General features: G+C 32.7%; 1 protein-coding gene across 2 annotated transcripts in view; it reads right to left on the reverse strand.

Annotated features, from left to right (window-relative positions):
* btbd11b (BTB (POZ) domain containing 11b) overlaps positions 1–15467 on the reverse strand; it is an 85470-nt gene that overhangs the window by 24984 nt on the left and 45019 nt on the right. For both annotated transcript variants that reach the window (XM_051135665.1, XM_051135663.1), the window contains exon 2: positions 8108–8251. In XM_051135665.1, coding sequence (XP_050991622.1) covers positions 8108–8251 — 144 coding nt within the window. The remainder of the gene's footprint in view (positions 1–8107; positions 8252–15467) is intronic.

Below are 15467 nucleotides of genomic sequence, written 5' to 3' on the forward strand. Positions count from 1 at the left end.
GCTGACGTCTTATGGGTTTGGAACGCCACGAGCGTGAGTAAACGACAGAATAAACCAAGAATGCAGGCATTGTATAGCGGGAATACTGATGAGTTTGAGCGGAAGCTATGTGGACTATCTGACAGCGGAGGCCAAAGATATGCACTGTAATTACACACAATAATTACAGGATTATGCAGAATACATTATCAGCAGCCGTGGCAGTTACACGCACAAAACAATAAAGCGCAAGAATACACCTGTCAGCAGAGAAACACACAGTGTTAGCAGTCGGAGGTGGTGGCAGGAGGCTCTCGAGAGGAGGAGAGGGGCTGGAAGCCACCTGGGGCACTTTTGTGACCGACACTCATCTCTTATTCATGATAGCGTGTGACATTTCCTCAAGTCAGAGGGGCAGCGGAGGAACTGACTGAGAGATATGCTCAAGATTAACCAGCTAAACAAACACAGCGACAGCAAAAGGTCTTCGTCTATTAGTCATGACTGTAAACCTCATTACCAGGAGAGCCAATCATCTGCAGGTACTGTAGGGTATTCGCATGAATACGCATTGCAACGTAAGATAACAACACAGCAGAAGATTTCTGTTTGCTTGAGCGTCTTGGGTTAAATTTGATACTCTCATCCGTAGCAGCAGAGAAGGTGCCCTTCATTACCAGACGTTGGGAATGGAGGATGGAGGATGGAGAATGGTGTTTTACTGTGAAAACTGAGCAGAATCGATTGGCTGTCCGCTCTGAACCACGACATGAATTATCAAGGAAAGGCCATGAGAGAGGCACGTGCTTCGCTTGGCTTTACGTAACAGAACAGATTTTTATATTTTGAACCATCAGACTGGGATTAGTTGGATTAACTGTAGTTGTTTTATTTTAAATGTCTGGAAAATTGCACGTCATGAGTGTAACATCAACACTGCGTCTCAAATTTAAAAAGAAAGGAATATTTTATGGCTTTCTTAAAATTAAATGATTAAAAATATTAATGAAAATCATATTTTTTTGAATTATTAAACGTATAAAATATTGCATTTAATTATGAAATATTTTCTTAAAAACAAATCAAAATTCATATTTGATTCATATTCATAAAAATCATATGTATACATATATATATATATATATATATTTATATTTATCATATATATATATATATATATTTTTAAATATGTACATGCATGTGTGTATAAATATACACAGGACACACATGTTATGTACACTTTTAGATGTGATTCATTTTAATTAATCATGATTTAAATGATTAAAATTATTAATGAATAATCATTACTAATGATTCATCATATTTTTAATTATTCAACTTTTTTATTAAACATTTAATTATGAAATATTTTCTCAAAAACACATCAAAATTAAATTTAAATGACTTTTTTTTACTTTTTAATTATTTAAAGCACACAATTAATTCAAGAAAATACTACTGTATTTTTGCACTGCAAAAATTCTTAATGGCTACATTTTTTGTGTGCATGTATATTTAGGGCTAATTAATCATGATTAATTGCTTCCAAAATCCAGTATACATATAATATGTGTGTATATATAAATACACACACATGCATGTATATTTTTATTTTTTATTTTTATATTATATTTTATAATTATTTTTGTTTGTGTATAATATACATTCTATGTTGTTCTATTTTGTTCCTTTTAATATTATCACATGTATGTATGCATGTATGTATATATATATATATATATATATATATATATACACACACACACAAAACAACAAAAAAAATTCAATACTGATAATAATACTAATAACATAAAATTCAGTTTGACAACACAGGAATAAATTTATTTTTAAAATGTATTAAAATTGTAAACAGTTCCCTTAAATTTTACTAATTTTTTTAAAAATCATTTTTACTGTTGTTTTCTTATTAACTTCACAGATTTTTCATTAGATAAATAATAAAAAAAATGAAATCATGATAAAAATCATAATTTTTCCAATTTCTTGACTGCTAGTGTATTACATAATGTGTATTTATATGTGCATTTAAGTACAGTGTTTGTACCAGGCTTTTGTAGTTCAGGGTTAGTATAAAGTTCAAATCTGTATGTTATTAAATCGGAATGGAAGGCATTCAGACTCTCAAAGTCATTGCCTCTCAGCAAATCACTGTGCATCTGAAGCACATATGACCTTTTATAGGCTTGTCACGATCCTCTCACAGCCGTATATATCCAGAGGGAAGCCTGAAATCTACTATTCCATACGGTAATTATACTATAATATAATTACACTCATAAAATCCCATAGAAGCAGAGCATGACGATAGATTAAATCTTCCTATTACAGTACACAGGTTTTTACAAGTCACTCATGAGCAGGTTAACTAGAAGACATCCCTCCCTGCAGAACACTAAAAGGTCAAAAGGTCAATGCATTAGGAGCCTTTTCTGTCTCTTAGAATTTCATTGTGTCCTTGAGTTCACAGATCTCGTTCCTTAATAATTCCCTCTCCAGACTTGGACGGAAGAATATATTTTCTGACTCCTTCTGAGGTCAATTTAACAGTAATGCAGATTGAGTAGCTGTATAGAAAAGATAAGTGGTGGATATTTAAATGTAGTTTTCTATTATGTGAAATAAACTCTCATAACTGAGGGACAAATAAAGTCCAGAGAAGCTAAACTCTATTGCACCTTATGGGCTTTCTCCTACACACTACATTTGTTTGTGTAATGGTTTGTTTGATCTAAATAAGACCAATTCTCTGCTTTCAGCGTTTATGTGTGTGCGTGCAGAAACTTTACCTTGGGCTATGGCAGTTACTTAGCCATTAACAGCTAATTGGGAAACGTACATTTGTTGTTAGTCATTTTCGCATTAGTCTGCACGGATTCTAAAAACAGCCCTAAAGGAGAATCGACTCTTATGCAGAATAAATAGCTGTTTAAGTGTCTTACATTAGGCTCTGTCTGAGCGAAACCTGCACAACAGTCAGGAGGGTTTTTTTTCTCAAGTTGGCCAGACACCAATCAAAGACCTTCATGGCTGGATTGCCATCACTGAGTGTTTCCATGCCGCCCATAACATTTTTTCCCCCCTGTTTTCCTAAAAGTCCCTGTTTCCTCCCATAGCTCTGTTAATGCATCTATTCCCTCTTGCTCCATAAAACGCTCATTACATTTCATTGCTTCATTGCTCTGGAGCACTGCTGGTGCCCAATGGCTGGTTCTTAATTGTTTATCTACACTTTTCTTACAGGATATACAGTAATTCTGGTGAGCAGTGCGTTTTCTGTCGCAGGAACTGTTGTAACCTCGATGGCTGCTGAGATATACATTTCTTTGGCACGTCTGGAAAAGCCAGCCTCATTATATAGATGTGATGAGACCCAGGCCAAATCTTATTGAAAGAAGAATAAGAAAAAACTGTGGGTGAAAATCACAAAAATGGTAAATGTATCAACTTTAAATATATGCAATAAATAAATAAAAAAGTAAAATATTAATAACTTAATAATTAATAACAGCAACAATAATAATACTAATGATAATAATGATAATAATAATAATAATACATGCATACATACATATGTACTAGAGCTGTCAAACGATTAATCACATCCAAAATAAAAGTTTGTGTTTATATATATATATATATATATATATATATATATAACAAATACATATATATTTAAATATTATATATATATATATATATATATGTAAAAACATACATATATATTTTTATATAATATATTTAATTATAAATATATATATTAAAAAAATTATATCTTTTATATATATATATATATATATATATATAGATGTGTGTGTGTGTAAAACAAATACATATATTTTTATATTTAATATTTTTAATTATATATATATTAAAAATTATATCATATATATATCAATATAAATATGTAAAAACAAATATATATATATATATATATATATGTAAAACAAATAAATATATATTTTTATATTTAATTATAAATATACATTAAAAATTATCATATATATATATATATATATATATATAATAAAATATAATAATAACAATAGTAATATATGCATATGCATAAGCGATTAATCTAAAGTGATTAACGATAAATCACATCCAAAATAAAAGTTTGTTTACACAATATGTATGTAATTAATATATATATATATATATATATAACAAATACATATATATTTAAATATTATATATATATATGTAAAAACATACATATATATTTTTATATAATATATTTAATTATAAATATATATATTAAAAAAATTATATCTTTTATATATGTATATATATGTGTGTGTGTGTGTGTAAAACAAATACATATATTTTTATATTTAATATTTTTAATTATATATATATATATATTAAAAATTATATCATATATATCAATGTAAATATGTAAAATATATATATATATATATATATATGTAAAACAAATAAATATATATTTTTATATTTAATATATTTAATTATAAATATACATTAAAAATGATCATATATATATATATATATATAACAATAGTAATATATGCATATGCATAAGCGATTAATCTAAAGTGATTAACGATAAATCACATCCAAAATAAAAGTTTGTGTTTACACAATATGTATGTAATTAATATATATATATATATATAATTTTTATTTATTTATTTATTTTTAAAAGTAATTTATTCATGTGAATTTTTAGCAGCCATTGCTAGTTTTCAGTGTCACATGATCAGAAATTGTTCTAATATGCTAATTTGGTGCTCAATATACATTCGTTATTATTATCAATTTTGAAAACATTTTTTGCGGCTTAATATTTTGTGGAAACAGTGATATACAAAAGTTGGGGGTGAGTAAGATTTAATTACAGAAAAAAATTAAAATTTAATTTAATCTAAAGTGAGAGCAAAGATTATTTAAAAAATTTGCAAAACATTTCTGTTTCAGAAATTCAAATGCTGTTCTTTCCCCCCTCAAAAAAGTTTTTAAATTCAGCTTTACTATCACAGGAATAAATTACATCTTAGAATGTAATAAAATAGTGAACAGTTAATTTAAATTGTAATAATATTTCACATTGTTACTACTGTACTTTTACTGTATTTTTCATTAAATAAATGCAGTCTTGGTGATAATAATATTTTCGAAAAAAAAAAATAATAATATTCCAAACTTGTAACTGGTATTGTAATACGTAATGTTTATAACTTCTTTCAAAAATGTTTAAAAAAAACCCTAATTATTCCAAATTAATCACTAGGAGCATACATATTATAAAACATTCCTCGTTCTTCTGAATACAGATTGGGGTCTTGTTCACATCAAGTTTATAATATTTTTAAGCTTTCTTGACAGGCAAGAGAGAGAGAGAAAAAATCAGCAACACACAAAAACTCATTTATGTCACTAAAAGCTGTATAATTAGATTTACATTTTGCAAATTCAGCCTTCTCTTAAAATAAACCCTGCCCTTTGAGTGAGAGCGTTGTGTTGTGACTGTCCAAAAGCAGAACGAGCCTCTATGTGACAGTTGTTGTTCCTGCCCTTGCTGGAGGCGGAATACTGAATGTGTAAACCAGGGGAGGACCACTGTCCCTAGCCAGGGTTCAAACTGCCCTCAACTTCCCCTGCAGGGTCACTAGGGACATCCATGAGAAAGAGAGAGACAGGAGCTGGAAATAGACGAAGCATTTTATGGAAGTCTCCATGGATACTGAGTCTAAAAAAAAAAGTACTAATGGAGATTTTATATTTAAGTTTCGAAGAAGCGCAGACAATTCTGAAGGAGCAAACTGCAGCATTTTGCTCATATCTGCTTCTCCAGGCTGCGCTATGAGAAGTTTCCATTTACTTTTCAGATATTAAACAGGGCCATGCTTGTTTATTGTATTTGATGTGAATTTTTGTGTTTGTTGTTGCCGAGTTCATATAAGGCAGGCGTGTGGCTACAAAGATTTCGCTTTCAAGGTCTGCACTGCAGCACATATAGAATTGCGTTTAAAATCGATGTTCTCAAGAATAGAACAAGCTTTCTACTGTAAGATATATTGAATTACACGACCAATCTTCTAAGTAAAAGAGCTTTACATCTAATTGGATTGGCATTTCCAGAAGCAAACACCAATACTTGAAAGGCAGCTAAAGAACAGTGTTAAAGTTGTAGGCAAGACAAAGGCAAATTTTAGGCTTTGGTTCTGCTTAAATAAAATGTGGTCATTGTTATGATATTCAGCATGCATCTTGTTTGCAACGGTTGCACATCACATGTCACTGTGCAGTAAAGTAAAGGAAACTGTAACTGGATAAAGATGTGCAAGAAAGACAAGAGCTTTTCTAATTCCAAAAATATGCAAGAAAGAAATCTAATGATCATTTTTTATGCAAATAAATGCAAGAACGCAATGTATACTGTACATGTACATATACTGTATATATACATAGTAGTCAACATTTGAAGTAGATCAAAACCTTTCACCAAAGTTGTCCTAAAACCAAAATAACACCCATCTTGTCTTAGGACAACTTCAATGAACTTTTCTGATCCACTTCAAATGTTGACTACTGTGTGTGTATATATATATATATATATATTAGAAGGTACAAAATAAAAAAATAAAATAGAATGTATATACACAAACAGAATTCTAATATAAACTTTTATAATATTACACATATTATATAGAAATAAAAAAGTAAATAGAAATAAGTATATAATATAATGCATATGTGTGTGTATGCATTATATATTATAGATGCATGTGTGTGTCTGTGTGTGTACAAAATACAATAATATATATAATGATAATGAGCGACGTTCATTACGCGTCCGACGCCCGGAAGAATAAAAGGAGGAGCGACGACAGTGGAAGACGAGAGAGGACCAGGCCTGGACTTTGCTGGAACAATGGGACAATAGGTGGGACGGAAGGGTCGCTGCCGTGCTCCGGGGTCAGGGAGGGGTGGCTGCCGTCCGAGAGGGAGTGGAAGAGTCGGCGGTAATTAGTATTTTTTGATGCAAACGACCCGAGTTCACATCCGCCTTTTGCCGAAATTGTTCTTCTGCCTTTTCACATTTAATTTTACATCGGAAAGGCATTTGTTTTCAATAAAAATGAAGGAAATAAAAGTTTAGGTGTATCTGAGCAGCAGATACGCTCAGACGCTTTGTTCACTTTGCTGTGTTTCGGGAGTGCAGCAGGCGCGAATAATTAGTGAAAACACAGAATGGAGTTGAATTAACATGCAGTGGTGTAATGCAGGGTATACACAAGTACTCCAAGTATACCCACTTCTTTATCAGTTGTCTTTGCGTATACCCATTTCTAAATCCCCTCTGATGCGAATCATACAGTTGTGTGCTTTAGTAGCCAAAATCATGACAGTCCACCAGTAGCTAATCAAATTGCATGTGAATAAATGCAAATATTCCGTAAACAGATTCCAGATTTTCAAATTGTATTTGAAAGTTGTATTTTGGCTGAGTTGTATCTCAGCTAAATATTGTCCTAACAAACCACACATCAATAGAAAGCTTATTTATTTAGCTTTCAGGTGATGTATAAATCTCAGTTTCAAAAAATTGACCCTTACGTCTGGTTTTGTGTTCCAGGGTCACATATAAAAGTAGTGTGTTAAATGCATGGGAAAATCAAATAATGTGTATAGCACTTGTATGAAAGTGGATTGTGCCGTTTGGGATTTTGAGAGTTAAAGCCCCGTGTGAGGTGAGAGAGAAAGACCTGAATGCAGATGGATTCCTACTAGTAAACACATACTGTACCACTGTGAAATTACTGCAGCCTGGGGCTACTTACTTCAAATGAAATGAATTTGCATCGAAATGTATATCTTTAAACACTCTGCACCATCATGCAGCTGTTCCATACTGTGAAAATGTGCTCTACATGCAAATCAAAGAGAGCTGTAGATCATCCGACAGAACTACTACCGAGTAAAATCCTTAAAACAGGTGAGTTTGCATAGCCACAAAAACAAACAAGTATTAAACCAAAGAATGATGGTGTCTTCAGCTTTTCTGAACAAGGAATGATTGGTAAATAAAGAATATAGTGCAGAAAAGCTTTAATTTAAGTTGAAAAATAGAGGTTTGGTTACTCACTGAGCTCAGCGATGCTCCCCACGCGTGTGGCCAGCAGGGACTGCTCAATAGTCCGCTGCTCGGACTGACTGTAGGCGTCTCCAGCTTTACTTGAGCGCTGCTGGTTCCTGTGCAGGCTCAAACTGTCCGGCAAACTGAGGATTCCTGCAAAAAAGAATAACACAAGATGAGAAATTCAGGTACAGCTAGAAAAACAGTTTTTTTCAGTTGGAGTTATATTAAAAAATGTCCTGGTTCTTCCAAGCTTTATAATGGCATTGAATGGGTGTTGAGATTTTGAAGCGAAATAAAGTGCATCCATCCATCATAAAAAGTACTCCACATGACCCTGGGGGTTAATAAAAGGCCTTCTGAAGTGAATCGTTATGTTTGTGTAAGAAAAATATCCATATTTAAAACGTATAATCTTTAACTTCCGCTAACTGTCAAACTCATGTTCATGAGAGAGTGAGAGATTAGTTTATAAAGGTTTAAATATGGATATTTTTGTTGCATAAATTTATCGATTCATTTCAGAAGGCCTTTATCAACCCACTGGAGCCATGTGGAGCTCTTTTTATGATGGATGGATGCACTTAATTTTGCTTCAAAATCTCAACACCCATTCACAGCCATTATAAAGCTTGAAAATGCCAGGACATTTTTTAATATACCTCCGATTGTATTCATCTGTAAGCAGAAAGTCATATACATCTATGGCTTGAGGGTGAGTAAATCATGGGGTAACTTTAATTTTTTGGGTGAAGTGTCTCTTTAAAAACAATTATATAATAACATCAAAGACATCTCTCAGGAACAGAACCCATGACCTTGTTTTATTAGCACCATGCTCAATACTAGGACTACAATGACTTCTGTCCCAGCCTCCAAAACCACTGGGGTGTTCCTTCCAGCTAAAATCATAAAAACTTCAAACCACTGCTTCAGGCTAAAGTCCTCTATCCATAATACTGCTTTCTCCAGTAAAAAAGTTGTCTCGTCTGATTCAGGAAAGAAATATGCAGATCAAGCACTGCTTACAAGCGAAAACAAGCTGGGGATTTTGATGTGAGAAGACAACAGGGAATAGACTTTTTTTTACTGGAGGAACAGGGTTGCCAGGTTTTCACAACAAAACCCGCCCAATTGTGTTTTAAAACTAGCCCAAAAGTGTTTCGAGGAGGGTCCCCCATTAAAAAGTGCGTTCTGGTGTGTAAATTACACGTTTTTTTCATCTGAGTTCAATTCTGCAGGAAAACTTGGCAACACTGTGAAGGAAGCGTTATTATGAAATATTTTGGCAAGAAGCGGCAGCTTAATTTTAAAACGTAGTTTACTTCCAGAACAAAAATTTACAGATAATGTACTCACCCTCTTGTCATCCAAGATGTTCATGTCTTTCTTTCTTCAGTCGTAAAGAAATTATGTTTTTTGAGGAAAACATTTCAGGATTTCTCTCCATATAGTGGACTTCAATGGTGCCCGCTAGTTTGAACTTACAAAATGCGGTTTAAATCCCACTTCAAAGGGCTCTAAATGATCCCAGCCGAGGAAGAAGGGTCTCATCTAGTGAAACAATTGGTTATTTTCTAAAAAAAATTATATCGTCTTGTCTAGCTCTGCGTGAACTCTGTGTATTCTGGTTCAATACTGTTAGGGTATGTTGAAAAACTCCCATCTCATTTTCTGTTTTACCTTTTTCGTAAAGGGCCATTGATCTTCTTTGCATGTTCACTTTGTAAACACTGGGTCAGTACTTCTGCAGCGATGTAGGGCAATTTTGAAGTTAGAGGAGAAAATAAGATGGGAGTTTTTCAACATATTAGACCTTACTGTCTTCATGCAGAACTAGACAACATGAGCATCTGAGGTTAAAAATATATAAATTGTAATTTTTTTTAGCAAATAATTGATCGTTTCACTAGATAAGACCCTTATTCCTCAGCTGGGATCATTTTGAACCTTTTGAAGCCGCATTTAAACTGCATTTTGGAAGTTCAAACTCAGGGGCACCATAGAAGTCCATTATATGAAGAGAAATCCTGAAATGTTTTCCTCAAAAAACTATTTCTTTACAACTGAAGAGAGAACGACATGAAAATCTTGGATGACAAGGGGGTGAGTAAATTATCTGTAAATTTTTGTTCTGGAAGTGAACTACTGCTTTAATAAAAGTTTTTTTTTTCTTACAAAACATGCAGCTTTTTACTTCACAAGATGTTAATTGATGGGCTAGAGTCATGTGGATTGCTTGTGGATTATTGTGATGTTTTTATCAGCTCTTTGAACTCTCATTCGACGGCACCTATTCACTACAGAGAATCATCGTCTTCATTTAAAGGGATAGTGAACACTCGTAATTTACTGACCCTCATGTCATTCCAAACCCATATGACTTTCTTTTGTGGAACATAAAAGAAGATATTTTGAAGAATACTGGTAACGTTTTGGTTCCCAATGGTTACCAACGTTTATCAAAATATTTTCTTAGAACATGGAACAAAGCTCCATAGAACAAAGAAGGTCATACAAGTTTAGAACAATTTTGGATGGACTATCTCTTTAATAATAATAAGCAGACAAGTTGTATAACAGTTCCCCCAGGATTCCCTTCTAGGCGGTAACAGGTGAGAAACTTGGCCGGTCGCTTGTTTTGTCTACTCACAAGGAGAAAGGGAGGTGTATCACCTTTCTGGACAACCAGCAATTACTATAAAGAACTACCGTCCTCTATTTGTGGAACACAGACTGGTCTACATGCATATAACCTAATGCTAATGCTTCAATGACAACAACTGTAAGGATTCCGCATTGTATCAAAGAAACAGACTCTAATCACACAGCGTCCCTGAAATCAACATGAAATTGAAGGCTCGCTTGTTCAGCACTACCGCACCATCACAGCTGAACCACCGAGGTGAGACTCCGTTAGTGTCTGAATCATAGTGGTTATTGTTTTTAACAGGATGGTTGGGCTCCTCGAAAATTGGATTCGCTCTCATCCTTGTGTTTCCATCAGTCCCATTGTTGCCGAACACTCCAGGAGCCGACGGTGTGTTAAATTATGATGTGGCGGAAACAAATGACTCTATTTTGTTGACAGAGGGGCTTACGTTTGAACCGTCTCATTTACTCTTGTGTGGCTAATGTAATTTTAGGGGCCTGGCGGAGAGCGGGAATGATGTAAATCCTTAATCAGCTTCACCTGGGAAGATTTTCTTTATGTCGCTTATCATAATGTAATGACAAACTCATCATAGGTTTTCCAAGGCATGTTATTATTATTAAAAAATGCACCGTTATACAGACCATGCAGTCCATCTTACAGTAAGTGTTTTGCTTCCAGAAGGAATAAAAAATAAGGTGCATCCTGATAGAATTTGAACTAGGTTGCCATGGAGACAAGGCAGGGGTGGAGTGATGGTTACTTGCCTGCGGCATGGGAGGAAGTACAGGTGTTTATCAATGCGAGACCACACCTCACTATCCTGGGCCTAACGCTTTGCTATTGTATCTGTGTATTAATACAAACTAATACGCAGCCCTGCGGATGTTCATAATAAGATCTTGCTCTCCACTTCCTTCGAATGACTGACAGGTGTATAAGATCCTAGAGCGGAGCAAAATTCCCTCTTGTTCCCTACAATCTCTCCAGTCCACAGCTCTTATTAAAACTCTCAGCGGGTCTCCGTGACAGATGAGTGTGCCAGGCTCATGCACAGCCAGCCTGAAACACTTAAAGCAACGGGTGGTAAGACTGGCATCTCGCTCGTTTTCCTTTCAGCTCCACTTCCTCAAACATCGGTCAGGGTAAACTTTTTAAATTACAGTAGGCTATAAAGACTTCACACGTAGAGAAATGCACACACACACACACTTTAAAATATTTTAAAAGCCGGGCTTCTTCCAAATCCTTGCCTTATTTTGTTCTGTGTGATTATGCTTCAAAAGGAAATCATGCTCAAAACATTTCATGGCAGGTTTTAACAGTTGGCCTTTTCTAGAAAATGTATTTTTAATCATTTTTGAAGGTCAATGCATTAGATAACAAAATATGAAGACAGATATTTCACAACAATAAATGCTAAATATTAGAAACAGAAGGTTCAAACATTCATTGACGCTCCCGAAGGAAAAAACGATGCATTAAGAGCTGGGGAGTGAAAACTTTTGAACAGAATGAACATGTGTACATTTTTCTTGTTTTCCATCTGAAGCATCAGTGAGCGTTTGAACCTTCTGTAATAGTTGCATATGAGTCCCTCAGTTGTCCTCAGTGTGAAAAGATCATACAGTCAAAATCATACAGTCATTGTTGGAAAGGACTCAAATAGACAAAAATGCTGAAAAACCAAAGAATTTGTGGGACCTGAAAGACTTTTCTGAAGAACAGTTTAACTGTTAAGGACAAACAAGGGACTCATGAACATGAATCACTAAACAAAAAATAATTCAGGTAACAACACAGTATTAAAAATCAAGCGTATGTAAACTTTTGAACGGGGTCATTTTTATAAATTCAACTATTATTTTCTCTTGTGGACTATATGTAAACGTCTTTTATATGAAACACCTTATTCAGGTCAGTACTTAATAAAAATAACATGCATTTTGTATGATCCCTCTTATTTTGGTAAAATAATTAACATTTTGCAGATTCAGCAAGGTGTACGTAAACTTTTGACCTCAACTGTATCATATGCTCACCAATGCTGCATTTATTTGATCAAAAAACTGTAAAAATAGCATTACTTTAAAAATGAATTAAATATAAAACAACTGTTTTCTTTTTAAATATATTTGAAAAATATATTTAAGATTTTACACGGCCATTAGTCCAATCTTAAGTGTCACATTCATGCTGATTTTGTGCTCAAGAAACATTTTTTCAACAACATCTTCAATGTTGAAAACAGTTCAACAGTTCTTTAATGAATAAAAGCTTACAGCATTTATTAGAAATATAAATTTTGTAACACTATAAATCTATTTACTGTCACTGATGATGAATTTCATGCATACTTGCTGAATAAAACAGATTTCTTTTTTAATAAAATATATATATATATGTTTTTAAATCTTTAAAAAACTTTTTAACAGTAGTGGATATTATTCAAAAATTGTTAAAGTTTTATTCATAGTGTTATAAGTGTTCAAATGCTTTTACATGTCTATATATCATATCTGAGGTTGCTTTTTGTGGATCCCTGAGTCAGTTTATTTAATAAATAATTAAACAGAACCTTGCAGAATAATAATATTAATATTTTAGTATTAATATTTTTCCGGTTATTCAGAGGTCAGGTAACAGCAGAGATTTCAACAAAAATAATTACCTGCAGTTAAATTATTGAAAAGGAATTGACTGAAAAGAAGAAAATCAGTATTTGGTGGGTATTAAAGATTGCGAAATGTTTATTTTATAAAGAGCTGATCATCCAGAACAAGCAAAGCATCGGGGTGCAGGAAAAAAGCCTAAAGCTTGAAACCATACTGTCAGTCATACAGCAGCGCCTCCACCACTTCAGTCATGGCTGTAATGAGTTATGGCGACCAGTGTGAAAATGCATTTGCATAATGCTGCATAATAATAAATAAATGATCATGATGCCAGGTCATGAAGTGAAAAGTTTTTCCCTAAAGCTCCTTATTCATCTTCTTCAAGTGTGCAGTATCTGCCAGTGATGCCACAGCAGATTAAGACCTCTCTCACTCCAGCTCCCTATCCAAAAGGCCTGTGGGTTTGGAAACCATTAAAAGTGTGTCCAAAGTGATACCCGTACCGCAAAGTCTCTATTCTCAAGGAACTCGGTTTTTGATGACATAAGTAGACTGAGAAAAATAGAGCCTCTAGCGTTTCTTTCCAACTTACGACATGCATTTTCTCTATTCTGAACGTCTGCTGGACATCACTGGATTCTTTTAAGACATTTGACCTGAAAGATACACACCTCCTTGATCTGGGAATGTGGTTTGGAGGCCACATTACAAGTGGAGTGTGTTGTTATGATAGAGCGATAAGTCATAACTTTGTGATGTAGTTTGTTTTTAATAAAGTTGTTGGTTGACCTCAAATTGCAGAGGGTTTTCGTAGACTTTGAAAACTACTTTTATTAAAGCAAAACCTTCAGATTCAATACATGATATCTCTTGAAGTGTTTCTTTCTTCAGTTGAAAAGAATTCTGTTTTTTGAGGAAAACATTACAGGATTTTTCTCCATATAGTGGACTTCAATGGGAACCATTAGGCAGAATGTCCAAATTGCAGTTTCAATGCAGATTCAAAGGGCTCTACATGATCCCAGCCGAGGAATAAGGGTCTTGTCTAATGAAAAAAAGTATATACTTTTTAACCACAAATGCTCATCTTGCACTAGCTGAATTTCACGCATTACATAGTCATGTTGGAAAGGTCACTCTTGATGTAGGCGGAAGTACCGACCCAGTGTTTACAAAGTGAAATCGCAAGTAAAGTCAAATGCCATTTACCAAAAAAAGGTAAAAACACGATGTCACTATATGTAGGAAAATCCTAAAAGGTTTTCCTGAAAACCTTAATTTCTTAAGAAAGACATGAACATCTTGGACAACATGGGGGTGAGTAAATTATCAGGACATTTTTATTCAGGAAGTGAATTAATCCTTTAACAGCAATAAAATAAAATAAAATGAAATAAAATGAAATAAAATAAAATAAAATAAAATAAAATAAAATAAAATAAAATAAAATAAAATAAAATATTGTTATTTAATGCAATAAAATTCACACATTTTATGTGTGGTGTAAGTGTTCAAATTATATATTTTTTTAATTTCCGAAAAAGAATTTATATTTTTATTCTGGAAGTGTATTATTTCTTTAACAGCAATAAAATAAAATAAAATAAAATAAAATAAAATATTGTTATTTAATGCAATAAAATTCACACATTTTATGTGTGGTGTAAGTGTTCAAATGGTATATTTTTTTATTTCTGAAAGATAAATAATATTTTGATTCTGGAAGTGAACTAATCCTTTAACAGCAATAAAATAAAATAAAATAAAATATTGTTATTTAATGCAATAAAATTCACATATTTTATGTGTGGTGTAAGTGTTCAAATGATATATTGTTTTATTTCGGAAAAATAATTTAGATTTTTATTCTGGAAGTGAATTAATCCTTTAACAGCAATAAACTAAACTAAACTAAACTAAACTAAACTAAACTAAAATAAAATAAAATAAAATAAAATAAAATAAAATAAAATAAAATAAAATAAAATAAAATAAAATAAAATAAAATAAAATAAAATAAAATAAAATAAAATAAAAAAAAAAAAAAAAAATAAAAAAATAAATAAATAAAATAAAATAAAATAAAATAAAATGCCACTTG

Source organism: Labeo rohita, chromosome 18 (genome assembly GCF_022985175.1).
Source record: "Labeo rohita strain BAU-BD-2019 chromosome 18, IGBB_LRoh.1.0, whole genome shotgun sequence".
Taxonomy (NCBI): Eukaryota; Metazoa; Chordata; class Actinopteri; order Cypriniformes; family Cyprinidae; genus Labeo; species Labeo rohita.